General features: G+C 46.3%; 1 protein-coding gene across 5 annotated transcripts in view; it reads right to left on the reverse strand.

Annotated features, from left to right (window-relative positions):
- The window catches only part of LOC137217388 (steryl-sulfatase-like), a 184,765-nt gene that overhangs the window by 62,664 nt on the left and 99,177 nt on the right, over window positions 1-22,924 (reverse strand). For all 5 annotated transcript variants that reach the window (XM_067724154.1, XM_067724156.1, XM_067724158.1 and 2 more), the window contains 4 exons: window positions 22,481-22,602; window positions 22,265-22,387; window positions 20,408-20,831; window positions 6,230-6,366 (listed from right to left, as the gene is read on the reverse strand). In XM_067724154.1, coding sequence (XP_067580255.1) covers window positions 6,230-6,366; window positions 20,408-20,831; window positions 22,265-22,387; window positions 22,481-22,602 — 806 coding nt within the window. The remainder of the gene's footprint in view (window positions 1-6,229; window positions 6,367-20,407; window positions 20,832-22,264; window positions 22,388-22,480; window positions 22,603-22,924) is intronic.

The raw sequence follows: 22,924 nt of genomic DNA on the forward strand, positions 1-22,924 counted from the left end.
TCCTCCCTGAAACCTCTTAAAAACTGGGACCTTCCACGGGTGACCCAGCCCTGAAATAATTTCCAAGTCTCGATTGTGACTGTCTAACTCATGAAACTGGAAGTTCAGCTCCTGAACACGTGGTCCCTAATGACTCGGCATTTCTCCCTGTAAAGTCCACCGTTAGCCCTCCAGCCCCCCACCCAGCCCTAAAGTGCCAAGGTCCCCATCTATGGTGTATCCCTGTCACCCCAAAGGTGCCCGCTGAACACCCTGGCTTCCCAGTTACTTCATCTCTTGACGTGAGACGACTGCATCCCAGTCTGTCACTCGTCATCCTAAATACATGCCGCAGGTGCCTCCCTGGTGGTCCAGTGGTCAAGACTCCGCGTTTCCACTGCAGGGGGCACGGGTTCCATCCCTGGTCGGGGAACTAAGATCCCGAATGCCATGCTGTGTGGCCAAAAAAAAACTAAATACCTGCCATGGATCTGGGAACAGCTGGAATTGTCCTACTCCTGAAATGTAAACACTTTCACCTTGTCCTAGCCTGCCAACACCTTTCCTACCATCCGATTTGGACCTCCAACCTGTCACCTCCCAAGCCACCAGTCCCCTTCCTTCTCCCTTCCCCTCCCCTACTCTGCCAGCCCAGTCGCTCTCCTGACGACCACCCAACTCTCACGTCCAGTCGTGTTTTGTGGTACACCCCGGCAAAATCTCAGTCATCCGTCAACTCCTTGACCCTTCTCTCTGCCCCTGCATCGGACTGCAAATCACTCAGTCCCCACATAGGGATGCCAACACTCAGATCACAGTCTCCAAACAGCTGAGCTAGACACAGTCTGATAAGTCATCCCTGTGTTCGAGTTCCTCTGTGCTTCTTCAAAAGGAATACCCATGAAACTAACACAACATTGTAAGTCAACTATACTTCAGCTAAAAGAAAAGGGATATCCAACCTCATTGACCGCCAGCTCCTCAAAGATCCCTCGCTTTGCAATCTGATGCAATCCTGAAGTTCACGGTCGCTGAATGCACTGCTGCCTTTTCACCTCTTCTTTACGTGATGTCTCAGAAGTCCTGGTTGGTGCTAATCCTCCTTCCTTGAGATGCTCCTCACCCCTGAGTGCCATGACCCTACTTCTCCTCGTCGTTATTCTCATCCTCTGGCTGTTCTTTCGTTGTTCTTTTGGGGATTCCTCCTGTTTTGCCCTTCCTTTGAATCCCTACCTGCCCTTCCATTTTCAGGATGCCTCAGAAACAAACACATGATTTTCACTTTTTTTTACATTGGAGTAGAGCTGCTTTACAATGTTGTGTTCGTTTCTACTGTACAGCAAAGTGAATCAGCTCTACGTTTACAAATGTCACCTCTTTTTTGGATTTCCTTCTCATTTAGGTCACCTCAGAGCACTGAGTAGAGTTCCCTGTGCTATACAGTAGGTTCTCATTAGTGATCTATTTTATACATAGTAGTGTATATATGTCAATCCCAATCTCCCAAGTCATCCCACCCCACCCTTCCCCCCTTGGTGTCCATACATTTGTTCTCTATGTCTGCGTCCCTATTCTTGCCCTGCAAATAGGTTCATCTGTACCATTTTTCTAGACTCCACAGATATGCATTAATATATGATATTTGTTTTTCTCTTTCTGACTTACTTCATTCTGTATGACCGTCTCTAGGTCCATCCACGTCTCTACAAATGACCCAATTCTGTTCCTTTTTACGGCTGAGTACAGATTTTCACGTTTTAAAGAAGGTCTCATTTATCAAGAATGAGAGCATTTTAAAAATTCAAGATGGAAAAGTGATGTATTGAATCCCAAGCGAAACACACAAGCTTACAGCTCAGATGACACTCTCTGTGGAACAGAAGAAGGACGAAGAATATCGACATTGCAACGTTAGTTCTCGAGAACTAGAAACAGGGAGGTGGATTTTGAACCTTTTATCCTGGATTAAGATGGAGATACAACTTGAGTCACACGGTGCTCGACTGCTTTTAATATTCTTGCAAAGTCATCGAATCCACTGCCACACGTTTTGGACCAGTATCCACATGTGTAAGAAAAAGCCATGCTTTCCTAGCAATTCCAGCACCACAGTCAGGGCCTTACAACTTACAGGCACCTGCTCCCCGTGGGTTGACCTTGAAAAATTACTTACTGGGTACCTACTATGGGCCTGGTCTATAGCATTCTAAAGAAGATGTCTTCTACAGAAACGCAACCAGAGCACTTTTGCCTGAGTAAATGCACCTGTCACTGAGGGGTTATTCACCGTACACTGCATTTCAGACTCCAACAACTATTTTAATCCAAGAGTTTTAGAAACAGTCGTTTTTAAATGGATCATTCCTTAGAGCTATGTCCCATAAGCCAAACGCTGGTTAGAATTCTGCTGTATGTTTGAGGGACTTGGACCAATCCCTAAGCCTTCTTATTTTCAGAGTTTCCTTGGGTTTCTCGAGGTTCTTGGGACCATCCTGATCTCCTGCTAAATGAGGCTTTCCAATGTATTCTCCCTTTGTCAAGACAGATTTGACGTGTGGCCAAGAAAGCTCTGTGGCACATGGCTTACCACACGGCAGGTATGGAAAAGGATTCATTCTGTACCATCCCCCCGGCTCGCCTTTCATGAATTCATCCATTATTTTTCCTTCCGCTGGGTTCACTGTTCCATTCCTGTACCCACAGACAGTGGTGCTGCCCAGAGCCCCAACGGGAGAATCACTAGCTGGAGAAACTGAGGTTGCCTTATCAGACACGGCCCGTAGGGATGCCGGATCACAGACCCAAAGCAATTGACAACCAAACGCCTGAAGACTTCCGGGGTCCCACTAAGAAGGTTGGTGTTCCTTCCACGTAAGAAAAAGACTTAGTGTTTTTGTTTGAAAGAAAGAATCTCACGTAAGCCACGGGGTCTCAACCCTTAGAAGTGGCAGGGATTTTTTTTTAATTGAAAGGTTTGAAGTCAGAGATTTTTATGTTCACCTCATTGTTCTCAACTTGCATTCACTTGCATTCTCTTTGTAGGTTACAGAATTTGCCAGTCTCATCCTGAGCAAAATTAAAGCCCATCGCAGGCAAATTCCACCTGAGCCCCTGTGAGCGCTGTAACGGGGACACGTCACAGATAACACACCACTGGCGGGAACCACTTCCATCCCTCCACCTGCTCCCTCTGCCCCCCATCCATGCACAGGTCTCTGGTAGATGTCATTACAACAGATAGAATGACACGCACCCGCCCCCCTCCCCCCAAAGAAAAAATACGTGGAGTGCATTGGAAAACACTTGATTTTACCCATTTGTTCCTCCCCCAAAGCTCTGCTGCTTGAGAAGCTGAAAATCAGACTCGGCAATAGAGCCCCGACTGCCCAAAGGCTTCACCCGTAAGTGTGCCCTGCTGAAATGGTGAGGCCGGCCACTGGTCACATACGGAGACCCTTCCCCTTCGAAACCACTCGAGCGTTATCTGCACCTCCCTCGGGACACTCATTCATTCCTTTCTGCTCTGGGCTATTACAAGATCAACTGGAAGAATCTTAAATCCCTTAGGAGCCCCTAAATTCTCTTAAGCCAAGGTCTCACCATCATTGCATTCTCCCTCAAAAAAAAAACAATGTTAGGCACACAAATGGCATCTACTAGAGGTGATGAATGAAGGAACCGGCTCTTTCCCTGTGACTTACCGTCGACTGTAAACCACTCTGACGCAGCAGGAATGCTGCCCTGATTGTTGACAGCACGAAGGGAGGGGACACCTGTGAAGTCCCAGACCAGGTGCAGGGCACACACTTCGTAGGCGGTGGCTGTGAGTATTAGAACACTGCCCACCCCTCGAACTGCATGGCAGTATTCGAGTTCCAGGATTTCAGCGACCCCTGCCAGCTTTTACCGCGAGCTCCACGGCGTAGACCTTACACCACATCTGTGCAGTCAGTCCTTCCTGCGTCATGATAACAAGACAAGCTACAGCGATCGCACAGGTAAGAATAAGGCCATCCAGCACCATGATATGGGGTGAGATTGGCCATGGCGGACAATTAAGTAAGAAAGGTTCTTTTTATGAGTTTGTCTTTACAGGTACAGAGAAACCCACAGTGCGGAAAGTTATGCCGCATATAACGATGTCGCCTCCAAACACTTAGAAAGAAAATGCGCTAAAGGACAGAGACGTGCCCTCTCTGGGTAACACCTTGTAGCTCAGCGGCCCACGGTACTAGCAGCGTTTCTTTTTAAGCCAATACTCTCATGTTATTTTATTACATAATTATCCAGAGTGCTACAGTCCCCTTCTGTGTGACAATAAAAGGCTCATTTTGGAAAGAAGGACTATTCCTCCAAATGCTCAGAGGTATTTGTAAAACAACAGAAACATCCTGAGAAATGAATGCAATGGCTTAAGGGAAGGATTTTTATTTTTTGGCAAAAAAAAGAACACAATCATCTATTAATATGATATCAGGGTCTAATGCAGATCTCGAAGATTAAAAAACATTCTCTGTTTTATTCAAGAGGGACCAGTAGCAGGAAAACATTGGAACGTAGACTTTTTTAATGAGTCAGGGTAGGCATAAGTACTGCTCTAATAAAAATTAATCAGTAGGCGTGATGACACCAGCATGAGTTTGCTTGCCAGCCAACAAACGTCAGAGAGGTGTACATGAAACCTGTTACGCTAACATATAATGCTCATTAAAGAGATAAAATATTCTACTGACTCACACTACGAAGTACTCTAGTGATTTACACTACTACGGTGTGGAAAATGGATACTAATTTACATGTACCGTTTTAAGAATGAAAAATGAAAGAAGGCAGGCTTGTATGGGTGTATGTCAAAGCCCTAAGTATAATGAATTCTTCTTACGCATCTCATTAGGCAGGTTATTCTGGTTTTATTTTTCCTAGTACGTGTTCAGCATCTGTGCTCACTTCTGTTATCTGACAGCATCACAGACAAGGTTAGAAAAGAAAGAAACTTGGAAGTTACCTCGTCTGAATTCATCAGGCCCACAGGTTTAAGACATCTCTGAAGTTCACGGAGATAGTAACAGAAAGAGCTAGAAGCTAGAATAAGGGTACAGTCATCTTGTCCAAAAGACGGTGCTCCTTAGAAGATTTAAATGAAACAAAACTTGTTCTTGTCATTCCCAACGTTGGTGACCAAATCACGCTCAGTTTGCTTTTAATACAAACCAACCAAGAAACTCTGCGGCCATGTTCAAACACCTCCAAAACATCTCGATGAAAAAACTATCAATCCAGGGCATAAAAAGAAAAGGAAGGAAGAACAAGAGGGGCGGGGGGTGGGGGGAGGAAAGGAAAAGAAAGGAAATATGCAAAAATCTTAAGCAACCTGTTCACGGGTGCCATTTGCTCAATTCTGTCCAATTTTGTCCAGATGGAGCGAGCAACGTCACCATAAGAGACATCTCTGGGATAGATAGGAATTGAATGCAAAGTTCAGAACCCACTGATTTTCCATCCCTTTGCTTCACCCACATACTCCGGCTTCCTCCACACTCTGTGGAATAGACCCGAGACGGCTTAGTTGTGCAGAAGAAAGCACGGTCACCGTGATCTCGCGTCGATGTGCAAGACACCGTTTAAAAAGGAAACCTCAGAAGCAAGTCTTCCCAGTACCTCTGAAAAACATGCTACGTTTCTCAGAAATAGGGTAACCTGCTTAGGGAGAAGGGACACAGAGAGCAAGGCAATTCCTGCCGTCCTCACAGATGCAGCAAGAAGAACACAAGCTGCAGAAGAAGGAAACACAGCGGGGCTCACAGCATCCAAGGAAGACTCCAGGGCTACTGCCTGGAGACTCACCAAGGCCGTAGCCCATGGCGAGACCTCTGCCTCCCGAATCTACCTTGTGCTGAACTTCGCTACAGACAAGGGGTTGTGCACATTGAATTGCTAAAAGAATAAGCGGTGATAAGGATTAATGCTTTGATTCCTTTTCTTCGTTCATCTCTTTGATCACCAGCCCACAGACCCAGACTCCTCTTGCTGCTGTATCCATTGGTAAACACAAGCATGGACTCGGGGCTGAGATGCGTTTTGTATTCCGCTTACCTTTCACAGTTAGTGTTTTTGAAACACAAAAACAAAAAGCACGTGCTGTCTCTAAAGGCAACGGGGACATAGGTGGAAACTCAGAGGAAGTAAGATAGAAGCAGGAAAAGCCTCAGTCACATTTGAAGGACAGACTGGAAGATAAAGGGACACATACCGACACTCCAATCCATTTCCTCGGCAGCATCTCCGTAAGCGCCGTGTTTACTTTTGCCGGCAAAGTCCTTCGAAGAGAAGAGAGCCGTATGCATGTGCAGGAAAGCCAGGACAAGCAGGAAAGGGGTCTTAGCGTTCCTGAAAAAATAACCAACATCCAAGAGCAAAATAAACATGTTGGCCACCGTTGCCGCTTGCTTGTTTTTTATTCTGAAAGTGAAAATGTTTATTCCCTTGGTTAAAAAAGATGGCATGTATAATTTTCAGTCTCAAACGATAATATCAGATTCAGCATACGAACTGAGGAAAATTAAATCAGCTCCGACTTAATGGCAGTGAACTTTACAAAAATTTTTATTTTGTATCAGAATATAGTTGATTAACAACGTTGTGTTAGTTTCGGGCATACAGCAAAGTGATTCGGTTATCCATATACCTGTATCTGTCGTTTTTCAAATTCTTTTCCCATTTAGGTTATTACAGGATACTGAGTAGAGTTCCCTGTGCTATACAGAAGGTCCTTGTTGGTTATCTCTTTTAAATATGGCAGTGTGTACGTGTCAATCCCAAACTCCCAATCTGTCTCTCCCTGCTACCCTTCCCCACTGGTGACCATAAGTTTTTTCTCTAAGTCTGTGAGTCTGCTTCTGTTTTGTAAATAAGTTCATTTGTATCAGTTTTTTAAGATTTCATGTATAAGCAGTATCATATAATATTTGTCTTTTTCTGACTTACTTCACTTAGTCTGATAATCTCCAGGTCCATCCATGTTGCTGCAAATGGCATTATTTCATTCTATTTAGTGGCTGAGTAATATTCCATTGTATATATGCACCACAGCTTCCTCATCCATTCCCGTATGTTCATAGCAGCACTATTCACAATAGCCAAGACATGGAAGCAACCTAAGTGTCCATCAACGAATGAATGGATAAAGAAGATATGGCCACCATTCTGATTAGGATCAACCTATGATTACACGATACAGTTTGAAAATTCAGAAAACACCACTGAATGATGCCGAATACTGAATCTCTTATTTGGGGGATGGCAAGTCTCTCTCCATAGGTAATCATTGTACCCTCTACAGTTCAGTAGACTGATGTGCTATGTCCTTGAGATATTCTCCAAAGAGACAACTCAGAAAAAAAAATGTATTGGAGAATGACCTACTTTTTTCTTGAATTCTATTCTTCCCTCTCTCTCTGAAATTTATATGAATTGAAGCACCTACAAAACTGTATTCTTTCTGGAAAACACACACGTGCGTGCGCACACGCTCCTACCTAGTAAGGACACTATCTTGAGTTGTCAACTACTTAGATCCACAGTTCAAAGCCAGTTCAACTCTGTGTGCTGCCATGTTGCACACCTTCTCCTAGAGAACAAGTCTCCTGGCAGGAACACTCCACTGTCAATACTGAATTTTGGAAGTTGAATGGAACATCCTCTGAACTGGCCTCAATCTATACTTTAGTCAAGAGAGACGGATGGTACTGCAAAAGCTTTTCGTAGTTCAGAGTACACCTAAACCTAGTCTGGTGGAACTGTTGAGAAAGCACAGATGCTGGAGCATTGTAAGTCCCTGGAGCGTTAAAAGTCACTGTGCACATGTGGTCCTTGGGACAACTGCCTGGCAGCATGGTTACTGTAGGGAGGTCTGGGGATTCACACCTGAGTCTGCTCAAAGGGATCAATTAGTCACATCACTTCCTCTTGACATCTAGCGGACCTCTGAGAAATGCACTCAGTTGCTGTGTTCCAGTTTCATGCAATAGCCTTCTCCTATACCTTATTCCAGGCGACCATCAGCAATTCCTTTCTGGCTAAAAGGGAATACTGAGTGAGTGCCCTTTTGAAGGCTATCAGGGCACAAATGAAGAAGGGAATGAATGCATTAACGGGTGAATGAACGTAATTTCTGACAAAGCATCTGCTGGTCTCCCCAAGGATCACTTATATGCTCTCCTTCTCCCACTAGACCACAGGCTGGGGCATGTCATCTACCTCTGTGGATTCCTGGCACCAGCACGATGACTGCAGGTAGCATCGCTTCCATAAACCTCTGTTATTCAATTAAATATTGCATTAGCTCTTTCAGCTTCAAAAGTGCCACCCAGACCGTTAGTGAACGACTTGGGACTCATGAATGCAACATGGTTCATGTAAATATATATATATATATATACATACATATATATATATATGCGTGTATATATATTTTATATATACAAAATAATATATATACACATATATGTATAAATATTTTATACACACACACACACACACATATGTGTCTGTGTGTGTGTCTACCTATATATGTAGATCTATATCTCCAAACTTCTAACCTAAGTCAAAAGTCTCTGGCTGTTTTGGAGGAATCACACCCTGTGTTCGACATCTTGGCCACGGAGCAAAAGTTCTAAAGGAAGAATCTATTTAATTCAAGCAACGTTGCTTGTATGTGTTTACTTACTAACCTAACCCCTCATGATAACCAAAACCACTTCAAATTTACAACTGGGTCTCACAAATGCCGTAACTTTACCTTTAATAAATAAATGGACGACACTTCTCTAAATTCATTTTCAGTTTCCTAATGTGAATACAACTTGGGTTCCTTCAGCTCCTACCGCACTTGTGGGTCAACTGCTCACATCTACTGAGTATCACACTTTCAAGGTCGCTCACTTTTGGGAACAGAAAATAAACACAAAAGAACACACTATGAGTGAGTCGGGCACTTCCTGTTCTCTGAAAACAGCAAATTCAGCAACTTGTTGTTGATTACTTGAATAGTGTTTTATATTTCCAGCGCTGGGAGATGAATTCTGTCACATTTTTTTTTTCTTTTACAAGAGTATAAAATGAAGAAATACTGCTATTATTTCACAACTAGGATAGCAAAAAAAAAAAAAAAAAAGGTTATAAGTGTCTTGCCCCACTTCTCTCAGTAACTAGAGTTTGAAGGCAGGAGAATTAGAACCCACCATCTCTGTTGTATAAATCTCACTGTTGCCTCTCAGAAAGAAAAGAAGAGATATTCACGTGCAGAGAGACGCACAGGGGCTGTCATCCAATCTGATGATATTTGCATGAGCGTGTGTACCAAAGGCATCCCTTGGCTACCTCAAAGGGTACATACCCTTGAAGACCCTGAAAGAAGTGAGACTAAGCCATGGGCCACCATGGACTTTGGCCACACAGGAGGCCTATTCAATTTCCACCCTAGTCATTCTGGGCACACGTTTCCTCACAACTGGATGCACTGTACCTCCTTCTCAAGAAGCAGATTAGGGCGCTAAAAACTGGCTTGGATTTCCCAAAATGAACATAAAATCTCACTCTTCATACTCGTCCCAAAATAGACAGTTACATTACGAATGGGTACAATTTCACTGCCACCTGAGGCTCCTCTGCTCTCCCATTTATCTTTAGACTTACCGTTAAGGAAAATAGACAAGGAAGCTTAAAAACTCCATTTCCCAAGCATGTACATGGTCATAACTTAAAATGCAGGATGTGGGCTTCCCTGGTGGCGCAGTTGAGAGTCCGCCTGCTGATGCAGGGGACACGGGTTCATGCCCCGGTCCAGGAAGATCCCACATGCCACGGAGCGGCGGGGCCTGTGAGCCATGGCCGCTGAGCCTGCGTGTCCGGAGCCTGTGCTCCGCAACGGGAGAGGCCACAGCAGTGAGAGGCCCGCGTACCGCAAAACAAAAAAAAAAATGCAGGATGTGATTGGCAGAGAAGGATGAGCTACTGCACGCCCAACAGCTTGGAAAAAAAACAAGAAAACTGAGGAAAGAGGCAGCCACCAACATTATCGGCATTTTATAATCACAGGGATCATGAGACGAAGGCATTTGAAAACGTGAGGTGAGGATGAAAAAACAAAGGATAAAGTGGGGGCAACAAGCAAACAAGGGAGCCCAAGACGAACATCCTTCATAAAGAGGGCAGGAAGAACAGGTGAGTTGAGTCCAAGAGGTACCCCTTTGGGGCTCAATCAATGACCACGGGTTGTGATTTCTGTCTTGTAATGTAGGGGGACCCTGGGTGGAAGGGGAGAGGGCCATCCATGCGTTGATTATAAATACGCCCCTATGTACAGAATTATTTTTCTATAATCTCTTTGGCATCCAGTAGACTGCCCGTGACAGATACCAGCCAAGGTGCCAGGTGTCCAAGAAGACTGATGAGGTTTTATACACAAAACCCAACCCTGGAACATTTAGGGAAGCGTACCCAGCTGCACAAACTCCGAACCACGAAGATTTACCCTCCGGGAACAGAGGTGTGATCAGTGTAGCACGGGCATGTGGGCTGGACAGACATCCCATCATTACTGCCCTGCACACATCCTGAGATGTGACTGACAGCTTGATCGTTGGTGTGGAGGGAGGAACCCTTGCTCAGCCTTATCCTTCAAGAGCACAGGAAAGGCCATCCTCCCTCGTTCACAAGGCCCAGGTCTCTCTTCTCTCTATGACCTTGAAAACTAAATGACGCTGGAGCAAGTTGGCGGGAGGGAGATCTCTCCATAACTGCTTAGCTCCTTTTTTATTAGCTGCTTCAGTAAACAACTCTCTTGAAAATTTATTGCCACTGTCTCGCACGCTGTGTGAAAAGATAGAACTTTCAGCTGCTACATGCCTTCCCTCTATTTGTTACCAATACAGAAGGCAGCTCTGCACCTTCCCGGCAACCTGCAATCACTCCAATCTCAGAGTCAAAAAGATTTACATCCCGTCCACGCGTGAGTGAAACCTAGGCAAGAAGACGGCTATGGCATTATTATTATTATTTTTTCTGTCTGCCACGGTCTTGCATACCGTGTTCCTCTTCACAAAGTCTGACCTTGATTATTCACCGAGTGTCCCCATTTGAGTAGCGTCGGGAATGACAGGAATGCAGCTAGGGACGTCTGTGCATTCCTCCTGAGACCCCTCAGATGCTGGTGATTAGACGAAGGCATAAACCAGGTAGTGCTGTCAACAGTCACCCGGCCGGAGTCCGTGTGACCACCACTCTGTACGCACAGAGATGGACATGCCTGGCTGTTCCCTTCATCCATCCAGGCCTTTCACATCTATTCTGCCCACGTGACTCCACGCACTAAAAATATAAAGCTAAGCTGGACCGGCTCCTGCCATCAGCAGCCCACAGTTCAGACAAGACCATCAATAATTGGTCTCAGCTGCTTTAAGTTCCACGATGGAGCGCATCAGAGGATGGATACAGAGAAGGAGAGTGAATCTCAACCTGGTAGGGGTCAGGACTCACTCCTGGAGAGAGAGAGAGATTCCAGAAGTTCCTGCCGTGCGCTTTCCATAAATGCACCCGTGTCTGAGCCACTGTCCCCTGGGTGCTATTCAGATACAGCAGTGGACGATGGCAGAGACGTAACCTGTGTCCTTACCTGGTGAGCTTTTAAAAGCACACTTTCTACGGCATGTGGTCCCAAACGATTCACTGAACGCTTCAGAATACATTTTTTAAAACAAAAACCCCACTGTATGGATTTTTACCGCTAACTGAAAGACACCACTAATAGGATGATGATTAGTTGGGACGGGGGAAAACCTGGGAACACTTTTAACTTTCTACTTCTTTATATTTTTATACTGCTTTGATTTTTTAAAGTAGCACATGCTACTTTCAAAACCACAGAAAAACGAAGATCTATCTTCAATATAAAAACGAAGACAGGAAAACCATGAAAGCCACCTTTCCCCCCACAAACACAGAGGGAAAAGAAATAGATACCCAGGTGTGAAAGTCGGTTTGTGTAACGAGATTTGAGATGCTGCCCTGACTTTAGTCATGCTGGCATCCCCCCAGCTCTGACAAGCACCCCTGCTTCCCCACAAGCACCCCTGCTTCCCCACAAGCACCCTAGCTTCCCCACGATGGCCTCATCTGTGAAACTTCACGACGGGCTCTCTCTGTGAGACGATCCTTCACACACAGCCTTGCCTCTGACTCTGTGCGACTCCTATAGATTATATGGCTTTGTACCCACGATGGGGTACAGCGAGGACGCCTGACTGGAGACAGCATCCATCATCGGGCTCAACCCTCCACGCACAGCTGGACTTCAATCAAAGGGCTTGCGGTCAGCCACACGCCCCATTCCGGAACAGATGGTGGGAAGATTCTTTGATGCTTCCGGCTTTAAATTACCTGGCGTTCATTTGTTAAGTATCCTAACCCGGAGGTATTGAACATCTGTAGGAAAAAAAAGTCAAATTTCTCTATGCTTCAGGTAGTAGGAAAGAAGCTATGGAAATCGTTGTAATAGGAGATTTGACACTAGGGAAGAAGATGGATTTCCAAACTACTTCTGTTTCTGCTTCTGCTGCTTCTTCAGTTTCTGCTGCTTCTTCTGTTTTCGCTTCCACTTCTGTTTCTGCTTCTTCTTCTCCTTCTGCTTCTGTTTCTGTTTCTTGTCTTCTTCCTCCTCGTGTCCCCCTCCTTCAAGTCTATGCTTGGTCCCTGGCAAAGACGACAGGCTCACGACAAACTGACGAGAGGCCCTGTCCACTCTCAGCTTTCTAGACGGAGCCCCTTCCTCTCGGGAGAAGGCCCCCCGCCCAGTAAAGTGGACACAAGGATCCTCATAGACTATCTCTGGGGACAATGCAGGTGGGTGATGAGTGGGGACTGCCTCGCCGAAGGGGTCATCGTGACTTGTCCTGGAAGCAGGTAGAGGAAGTATGGCTGAGTAATCATGCCAAGTGCTCAGGAGTGCCCTAAAAGGATGGGGGTACAACAGCATGGGGGTGTGCCCCCTTGAATGGACCCTCCAAGGGAAACAAACAAGACTGCCTGTGTTACCCCATCCCAGGAAATCTGCCCTGTCTGGGATACCTCTGTCAGTAGGTGGATGCCCGATATAAAGATAGGTCATCTATTCTACAGGTTCCCTCCCAGCCTGGACCCACGAAAGAAGCACATGCAGGATGTGAGCAGACCACCCTCACGCTTCGCCAGAGGGAACCAGGGACGTGAGTATAATGGGGATCCCTTCTAAGACGTGGAGCGCACAGCAATTCACTCAACATCAGGACCGAATGCTAAAAAACCAGGCCAATATTTTTAAAAATCGAGAAATGTCCAACTTAAAAAAAATCCCCCGAAATAGTCCCCCGCACACACGCAAGTCGGTAGTTCTGATTGCTCTGGAACGTTGGGATGCTGGGAGTACCACCCGCTCTCCTTCGGGACAGCAGCTCGCGGGAGCTCTCAGGAGTCAGCCATCCGAATGGGCTGCACCAAATCCGGCTCCCTCGGGCCCCAAGCCTCATCCCGCCCAGCACGCATTTCCTTGCCAGCCGGGGCCTCGGCGTATTTGCGCCTTAACGCCTGACGTACCAAAGCTCGCACCTCCTGATTCCCGTTCGGGTCATAATCCTGGGGCACCAAAGAGATCTGGGGGTTTGATGAAAAAGGGAAGGTCCGAGCGCGCTTTATCCAGACCCCGTTCAGGTAGGAATGCCGTGGGCCTGGACCCAGGATGGCTACAGATGAGCATTCTCCAGGACCGCATTCCGCCTGCAGCTCAGCTCAGCCTGGAAGGAGGGGCGCGGCCAAAGAACCACTCCCCGTTCCTAAATTCATGTCCTGCTGCCCGATGAAAGGCAGAAGACGAACCAAGGGACTTCCCTGGTCGTCCAGGGGTTAAAACTCCGTGTTCCCAATGCAGGGGGCCCAGGTTTGATCCCTGGTCACGGCACTAGATCCCACATACAGGCCGCAACTAAGAGCCCACATGCTGCAACTAAGACCTGGCGCAGCCTAATAAATAAATAAATATTAAAAAAAAAAAAAAAAAGGAAACCAATCAAGTAGCATCTACCCTTACTGAACAAGACAGTTCTTTGATTATTTAACCTTTTCACTTTTGAACGTGCCTGTACGCGCGTGTCTCCCTGTGTGTTGCCCTTAATCTTTCATCTGATGTACTCTTCTCACCAAGAACTAAAGTCAATGGCGCCCCTATTCTTTTCTGGCTTAAACTAATGAAATGATCCCTTTGCTCCAAAGAAGCTTTGTGTCCAATCACAGCTATTCATCACGGCCACTGAGACCACAGCCCCGCTGGCAAGGTGAAAGGCTAGGCTGGAGGTGCCCTGTAAGTGCATCTCGGGACCCCGAGTGTGCAGAACGCTGACAGCACTAGGACAGGATAAAAGGTCAGGTATCCGATGATACATTTATCAGCTGTCACGGGTCTGAGGGCGTTACCATGACGCAAGCGATGCTTGTACAAAGGCGTATTTATTTACTATAAAACTGCGGACTACAGAAAAGGTCTGGGGTGGGGGGCTCTTCCCCGTGACTCCCCACCAAGGGCAGGACATTTCCCTGTGGATGTTACTGCCCGCAGTCACTCATACTGCCCATAATTCTGATGTCACGTGGCTTCCCTGTGGGGAGAGGTCAGGGATCAGGGTTTGGTAAAGTTAGAAAAAGGGGATCTTACAACTCTGGGGAATCCGATGAAAAGTAGAACTCTATGTCATCTCCAGCTTTTGGACTTGTTTTCTGGTAGACCCTAAAGGACACTTCCATGAAGCACAAGAAATATCTGAAAATGAGCTTACCTGAAAATGGTTAGCATTGATTTCACTTTTGATTATAGGCTTTAAAGCTACAAACACACACACACACACACACATGTGTGTGTGTGTGTGTCTGTGTCTGTGTGTAATGTCAATGCAACTCCCATAAACCAGGACCTGGAGAACAGAACACTCCTGGTGGATTTCATATGCATTTATGAATCCAGTAACTGGATACCCTAAACTATACAAATTATGTGGGTTTGTATAAAGTCATCACTTTGGAATATTTCTTCAGAGTGAGGGTGTTTTTACTGGCAGAGAAACACACAGTGGTTCCTTTCAACTGAAATGCTTTTTCTAGCAACGAAACGCCGGTTTCAGTGACTTTAGGGAGGGAAGGGGCCAACAAATCTGGCTCTTGCCGTGGCAGAAATGACCCGGGTTCACCTCTCTCTATGAAGGACGATTGGAAACGTGAACCTCTTTCCACCCGCTGACATCGTACCTTTTTCAATGCAGTTCAACCTGAACTAAAAAACTACCTCGGGAACAAAATTAACTTGCTAAATTCACCCGTCACCACGTAGCCTTTATCTTTTCGGAATACTCAGCCACTTCTCCCTCGCCACGGTTAAGGATTGTACTACGAACATGAGTTTATCTAAGAATTCCCAGGTGTGTTCTCCTTTGGGGGCATGGGACCCGGACGCTTCCATCTGGAGAAGGGGTACTGAATTTCCTAGTCTCCTTCCAAATAATCCACACTCGAACCTTACTGGTAAGTCTGCAGAGTATATGTGGCGGCAAGGAAGGCAGCAAGCTTGTTATGGTCCGCTCAGGAGAGCCCTCACGGAGAGTTAGATATGGGTTCTAACCTGCTATCTACTATTCCCTGTGGGGCTTTTGCTCTCACTCCAAAGTTCTGAGCCTCAAATTCCTCCACAAGAAGACATCTCTTCACCCATCTTCCAGGGTCCTTTTGTAGCACGTAAGACGTGACAGGTATGAAACGTGACCAAGAATACGTGTATAGCCACAGTGCCTGGCGTCTATCTAAACAGTATCTGCTAAAACTTGAACACATCCCTAGCTGGGCACCCAAGCTGGATCTGTTTTACAAAGCATGGATGAGAGTCATGACCAGGGAGAAAGCTGGAATGACTGAAGGGCCCTTCATTCAGGGCATATAAGGAGGATTAAGTATCTCTAAGAAATCTACAGGTCATTCCTTTCCCGTCAGAGCAACAAGGATTTCTTGCTAATTAAAGTGTGTTTAGGATGACCTGTCTCGAATTACTGTACAGCTTAGAACATGTGTTGAGCTAATTATCTAAGTCTCTAATAGTAGAAGCATCTTCCCAAGATAAGTTCTATCCCTAAAAGAGTAAATTAGGGTGACGGATCATGGAGTGCACAGTTATATATTCCACACCCTCAATCTCCTCAACTTGGAAACACCTGCTTGTAATCCCGGGCACGTACCTAAATTTGGTTCAGCAGACTACATCTGAGACAGTCACAAACCAATAAAGCACCATCCCCTTATGCCCTTGTCATCTGTATCTTCACATCGCAAGTCAGTATCTCGAGAACAAACGTCTGAGTATAAATCATTTCATCCACAAGGCTCAGAGAGAGAATATAAATGTTAGAAATGAGAGCTTGAATCATTTTCCTCATCACCTTTGACAAGTGAACCCAGGGAGAGCTGTGTACCCCAAAACTGGTTTTTAGATCAATACACTGAAATAAAGCACTGGCTTCAATCGGAAAATTTTCATTCAACAGCATCTGAATAAACTTCACAAACACCGTTATTGCTTGGATGAGGTTTTCCTTCTTCTGCTTCTGAGTAGCCCTGAATCCATGTCTCACAGAGCTCGTCAGCCCTGCCTAAATTTCTCAGGATATTCTGGTCAAAGAGACACATATTTAAATGTCTTCAGATCCCTGAAAAAAATTTTTATAAATATGATAGTGTCACAGTCTGTTATGATTCTTTGGTACCATATTAAGGCAATTCTCTCTAGATTCCTGAAAATAACAATTCAGCAAATCAGATATCTCTTGTAACACAGGAAGACGATGTTACCCAAGGATGATTTTACCTAGATGTTTAAAATCTTTGAATCTTCAGATAATGTATATGAGAAGGTTTGGGTGTGAATGACATCATGGTACACACATGGTAGTACTGTCCCTAATACTGACCAATTTATGCATTGCTCCAATGTGGGCAACAGTCGTTTACATTAGAATCACCTATTTAAAGACTAAACCCTTTTCAAATAATTCAATAAGCATAACCTCCCACTACGGTGTTGCTAGAGCATCTTAAATATCTAGTTCTGGAAGAAAACTGCAGAAACCCCATTACAATCCAGATAAACTGGTTGGACCGCTAAGTATTGGAGAAATGCAAATCAAAACTACAATGAGGTATCACCTCACACCGGTCAGAATGGCCATCACCAAAAGTCTACAAACAATAAATGCTGGAGAGGGCTTCCCTGGTGGTGCAGTGGTTGAGAGTCCGCCTGCCGATGCAGGGGACACGGGTTCGCGGTCCGGGAAGATCCCACATGCCGCGGAGCAGCTGGGCCCGTGAGCCATGGCCGCTGAGCCTGCGCGTCAGGAGCCATGACCGCTGAGCCTGCGCTGCTGGAGCTTGTGCTCCGCAACGGGAGAGGCCACAACACTGAGAGGCCCAAGTACCGCAAAAAAAAAAAAAAAAAAAAAAAAAAAAAAATGCTGGAGAGGGTGTGGAGAAAAAGGAGCCCGGGAGCCCTCCTGCACTGCTGGCAGTAGTGCGAGTTGATGCAGCCACTATGGAAAACAGTATGGAGGTTCCTTAAAAAGCTAAAAATAGAGTTACCATATGACCCAGCAATCACACTCCTGGGCATATATCCAAAAAAAATGAAACCTCTAATTTGAAAAGAAACATGCACCCCAATGTTCACTGCAGCACTATTTACAACAGCCAAGACATGGAAGCAACCTAAGTGTCCATCAATAGATGAATGGATAAAGAAGGTGTGGTATAAGTATACAACGGAATATTACTCAGCCATAAAAAAGAATGAAAGAATGCTATTTGCAGCACCATGGATGGACCTAGAGATTATCATACTAAGTGAAGTGAGCCAGACAGAGTAAGACAAATACCATATGACATCACTTCTACGTGGAACCTAAAAAAGTGATACAAATGCACTTATTTGCAAAACAGAAACAGACTCACAGACATAAAAGACTTATGGTTACCAAAGGGGAAAGGGCAGGAGGAGGGATAAATTAGGAGTTTGCAATTAACAGATACACACTACTATACATAAAACAAATAAACAACAAGGACCTACTGTAAAGCACAGGGAACTCTACTCAATATTTTGTGATAACTTATAATGGAAAAGAATCTGGGAAAGAATTTATATATGTACATAGTATATCTATAGTATATGTAACAGAATCACTTTGCTGTACACCTGAAAGTAACACAACATTGTAAATAAACTACACATCAATAAAAAATAAATGAAATTAAAGTTAAACAAAGATGAACTGGTTGAGGTTCAATACCCTTAGGCTAATCAAATTTGTTTCGATCCCGTCCCAAAGTCATACGCCAAGGAACCCATTAAAATTCCTCCTAATCATATGAATATTCATATAGCCTAGAGATTCAATCATCTGTGTCCAAACACCACATGCTGTCAAGATGTGCCTCACCCTGGACGTTGAGGATCACTCCTGAAGCCTGTGATTTTATCAGGAGCGTTATTATTCACCCCCTCCCCACAGGTTTCTGAGGGACTGCTAGTCAATGGACAGGGACAGGAGAGGGTTCCGCTGCTTCCGCAAGTTTGCCAAACAGCAGACGGTTGTATTGTGGCTTAAACGGGTAGGGCTGCCATCCACAGAGCGCCACTGTACCTGGGAAGGGCCGTTCTCTTACTCGTAAAACACTGGAAGGCTCACCCATGAGGTAAAAGCTTTGTCTGCCATGCAGGCTGGGACCCACTGTTGAGTCATGACATTCATTTCGTGTCACAACCAGATAATTAAAAAAAATAAAATAAAACAGAAGGGAATCAGGAAGTATCAGAAGTGATGACTCTATGAAGAAATAAATCCTTTCTGGAAACTTCTGCTTCGGTTAAACATCTGTGTATGACATCTCATTGGATGATGGTGTAAAATGTGAGTCTTACGAAGTTCAGAAGCTTCTGCATTAGATCATGTGAGCCCGCCTTCCAGAAAAATCTAGGCAGCTTAGCGATGGTGCCGCTCTCTAACAGCAAAAAGCCACCGATGCTCTAGTATTTCTCAGAGTGTTCTACAGGAGTTTAGAACTCTAGGGGAGCTTGTTAACAGGGAGAGGCAAAGCCTTACCTTAGAACTACTAAGGTAAGTAGTAGAACTTACTACCTTAGAACTACTCTCCGTAGGAATTTCTCAACGGAAGACTGGCAATGTTCAGATTCAGCCAGGACCCCAGCACCTCCCTACACAAAGTCTGAGGACTCACAGTTCTCCACCTACAGTCAAGAGCTTTTCCCCTCTTCCCTTCTTGGTCTACCTGTGGGAAGTTCCAACGATCCAATTTTCTACGCCACCACGTACTGAGCTATCAAAGGCAATCCCACAAGGGACAGATCTGCGCCAAGCGCCACGCCCACGATGCGGGTGTCTGTTCAAGTTATGGCCGCCTCTGGCCGTGCGGGCCGAGGGGTAGGCTGACCGTGAGCACTGATAGCTCCACAGTGTCTCCAGGTTCAAAATCACGGACACAGATATTCACCAGCGTGCTGGCCAGCTGAACATCTTCCCCTTTCTCTTAAGAATCGAATTATCAATATGTCCTTCATCACGCCATGTTGCCAGCTTCCTCCACTCTCTGGTGCCTGAACAGACCTGCTCTCGTGGGCAGGGCAAGTAACCACCAAGGCCAAACATCTGATTTTCACACTGCGTTCCCACCCTTCTCTATAGGACTATCCTCTAAACTTTTAAAGGCAACAAAACAATTTTGTTCGTTTTTAACAGCAAGTGTTCCTGAGACAGACTGCTGTGAAGCCCTCCGTGGATGGCTACCCCCTTCGCTGACCGCAAACACCAAATCTACAAACTCAAGAGGCCCCAACAGACTCCCAAGAGATCATCTGCTTCACCCAGCTGACTCTCAGAGTTGCTCTGCTCGGAAACGTGCCCAGAATATTGCGGATCTCCTCACGTTGTTTATGTCGTATAACATCTACAGTAAACAATACACATGACCTTTCCTCTCTTAATCACACACCTGAAGAGTAAAGACCGTGGTGATGCCTTAAGGTCCCTGTTGTCACCCAGACATTTTTGGGGCATGGCCTCATAAGCAGAGGACGTGCGGGAAACTGGCAAAACATCTCTGGGGGGAGCCCAGGTCATGGCAATTCCCGACCCACTCCCCCCACCGCCCAATACACGCCCAGCTGGAGAAATCTCCCAACCACAGAAGGGGAAACATGGCTCAAAAGGCCACCCCGGTTCCTCCACCTCCATGGAAACACCTGAAATAGCATATGACATGTGTCCCAGGCAGCATCAGGCCGGGAGGCGATACCTACCGTTGTATGAACTGGGCCGCGTCCGCTGTGAGCCTCTGCGTGAGGTTGTCATAGGACATGGGCTGCTGGGTGATGTCACGGTTCCTCATGAGGAAGCAGTTCAGGGGCCGGAAGTAATGCAGGAAGCACAGCAGGCCGCCGAGGACCAGGGCGGCCAGGAAGAAGAGGCAGAAGAAGATGCAGGGGGGAACCTGGATGAGCCCCAGGCACCTGAGCACGGCCAGGGTCAGCAGCGTGATGGCGATGACCTGCAGGGGGAGGAAGACCAGCAGCCTTAAGGCCCTGGTGAACACGCTGCCTTCTCCCGGCTTGCAGTCCCGCAGGTTGGTCACGGGCAGCCCGTGGAAATAGTCGAAGCCATGGCTCAAGGGGTGGTGGCAGAGGTCCGTTCTGTTGTGACAGCTGGTGCCAAGGTGCCACTTCCCTGAGCAGACAAACAAACAGGTGGCATGTTTAGTCCCCATGAGCACCCCGAAACGAAGGTCAGCTTCTGAGTTGCGCATGCTGGAAGGCGGCCTCTTTCTGAATATTCATCAGCCAAAACCATTCTACCGTTTCCACCTCCGTTTCCAAAAACGGTAGGGTAGGAACCACTCTCTCCACCAGAAAACAAGAGGGGATTCAGTGACTGGAAAAAATACAAATAAAATGAAAGACACACACCTCACATACTTCATAGGCAGGAGACAAAACTACATAGATGAACACCAACGTTTTTGGGGGACATGTGTTTTTTTTAAAAGACATTTCCTTAAAAGGAAAGTCTTAAAACCAACTTGATTTTGTCCCTGAAATGTCAGAAGTGGAAATGAATCCATATGTAAAAACTACCCCTGAGGCATGAGGAAATCATACTCATAACTCAGTAATTATTGTAAACACCTATAAACACTTCTTATAAAATGTGAACTGTCCGGGACTTTCCTGGAGGTCCAGTGGTTAAGGCTCCGGGCTCCCACTTGCAGGTGACACGGGGTCGAGCCCTGGTCGGGGAACTAAGATCCCACATGCCACGCAGTGTGGCCAAATAATAAAACAGAATAAAAATGAGGGCTTCCCTGGTGGCGCAGTGGTTGAGAGTCCGCCTGCCGATGCGGGGGACGCAGGTTCGTGCCCCGGTCCGGGCAGATCCTACATGCCGCGGAGCGGCTGGGCCTGTGAGCCCTGGCTGCTGAGCCTGCGCGTCCGGAGCCTGTGCTCCACAACGGGAGAGGCCACAACAGTGAGAGGCCCACGTACCGCAAAAAAAATAAATAAATAAATTTAAAAAATTGAAATGTGACTGTATCACTAAATACAGAGAAAAAGTGATGGTGGTTTGACAAAATGTGGGAGGAAAGAGACCGGTTATTTTGCTCCCATGAGATGTTCTAGGGTTCCTCTGATGACCTGCATAGACCCAAGTTTATCAAGTGAAAGGGGAGAAGGATTCGTTCCTACCCAGGGGATAAAATCAGTGGGAATGTCAACTGAGAAAAATTCAGACGCAATTTTAGTACTGAAACGTAAAATGTAAACCTTTATCAATAGTATGGTGTGTGTGTGTGTGTGTGTGTGTGTGTGTGTGTGTAGTTTTGCATGCTGTGTGTGTGCATGATCAGTTATCCATTTCACCATCCATCATCCATCCACACACATACACACACGTACATAAATAAGGACACACATCTACACATTCCAATAGCACATATAGACGCATGGTGTTTGAACTTAGCATTGAAATAATTTCTCCCCTACTTACAGTTGTGCAAACGCTATCAGTCAGTTCATCTTCAAGAACGCTGCTCTCATGCCCTCCCCAATTTCCCACTCACCCAGGTCCTCGCACCGCCCCCCCCCCCCACCAGCTGCCCATACCTATCAGAGCTGTGGAATAGCCTTGATTCTTCAGGAGCTTGGCGAACGTAATCTCACTGTGGGGAAGTCCTCCCGAAGAGGCGGAGAAGACGAAAACTCCCACTTGGGACCGAGATGCCATTCCTAAGCCACGAGAAACCCACCATTAGGACAGGGGAAGCCCTAGGACTGGGAGGTGGACCAGGGCCGCAGCGACGGAACCAGGAGGTTGGGTACCTGAGCGGATGGGATACCGGCCCGTCATGAAGGCCGCCCTGCTGGGTGTGCACAAGGGTGATGCTGCCAGGTGCTGCGTGAGCTTCACTCCCCCTCTGGCCAAGCGGTCGATATTGGGAGTCCTGGAACAAAGACTCAGGTCATTCCTCGTGACCCTGAAAAGAAAGCTTTCTCTCTGGCTTTGTACAGTGAGTCGCTTGTCACTTATCCAGGGAAACTGCGATGGGACGGGGGAAGGAAGGGGACACAGCACTGAGACTCAGAGTGACAACAGAACCACACTGAGGATGAAATCATCCAGGTCTGCCCTCTCCAGGGGCCCACCCATGCCCCCCTGGGGGCTCTGAGCTGCTGATTTAGGAGAGAAGCCAAGTCCTTACAAGGGGCTGCTCTGAGAAGCGGGAGGGGCAAGGGTCAAGGTCTCTGTCCTCCGTCACCTGTGCC

This window comes from Pseudorca crassidens, chromosome X (genome assembly GCF_039906515.1).
Source record: "Pseudorca crassidens isolate mPseCra1 chromosome X, mPseCra1.hap1, whole genome shotgun sequence".
NCBI lineage: Eukaryota > Metazoa > Chordata > Mammalia > Artiodactyla > Delphinidae > Pseudorca > Pseudorca crassidens.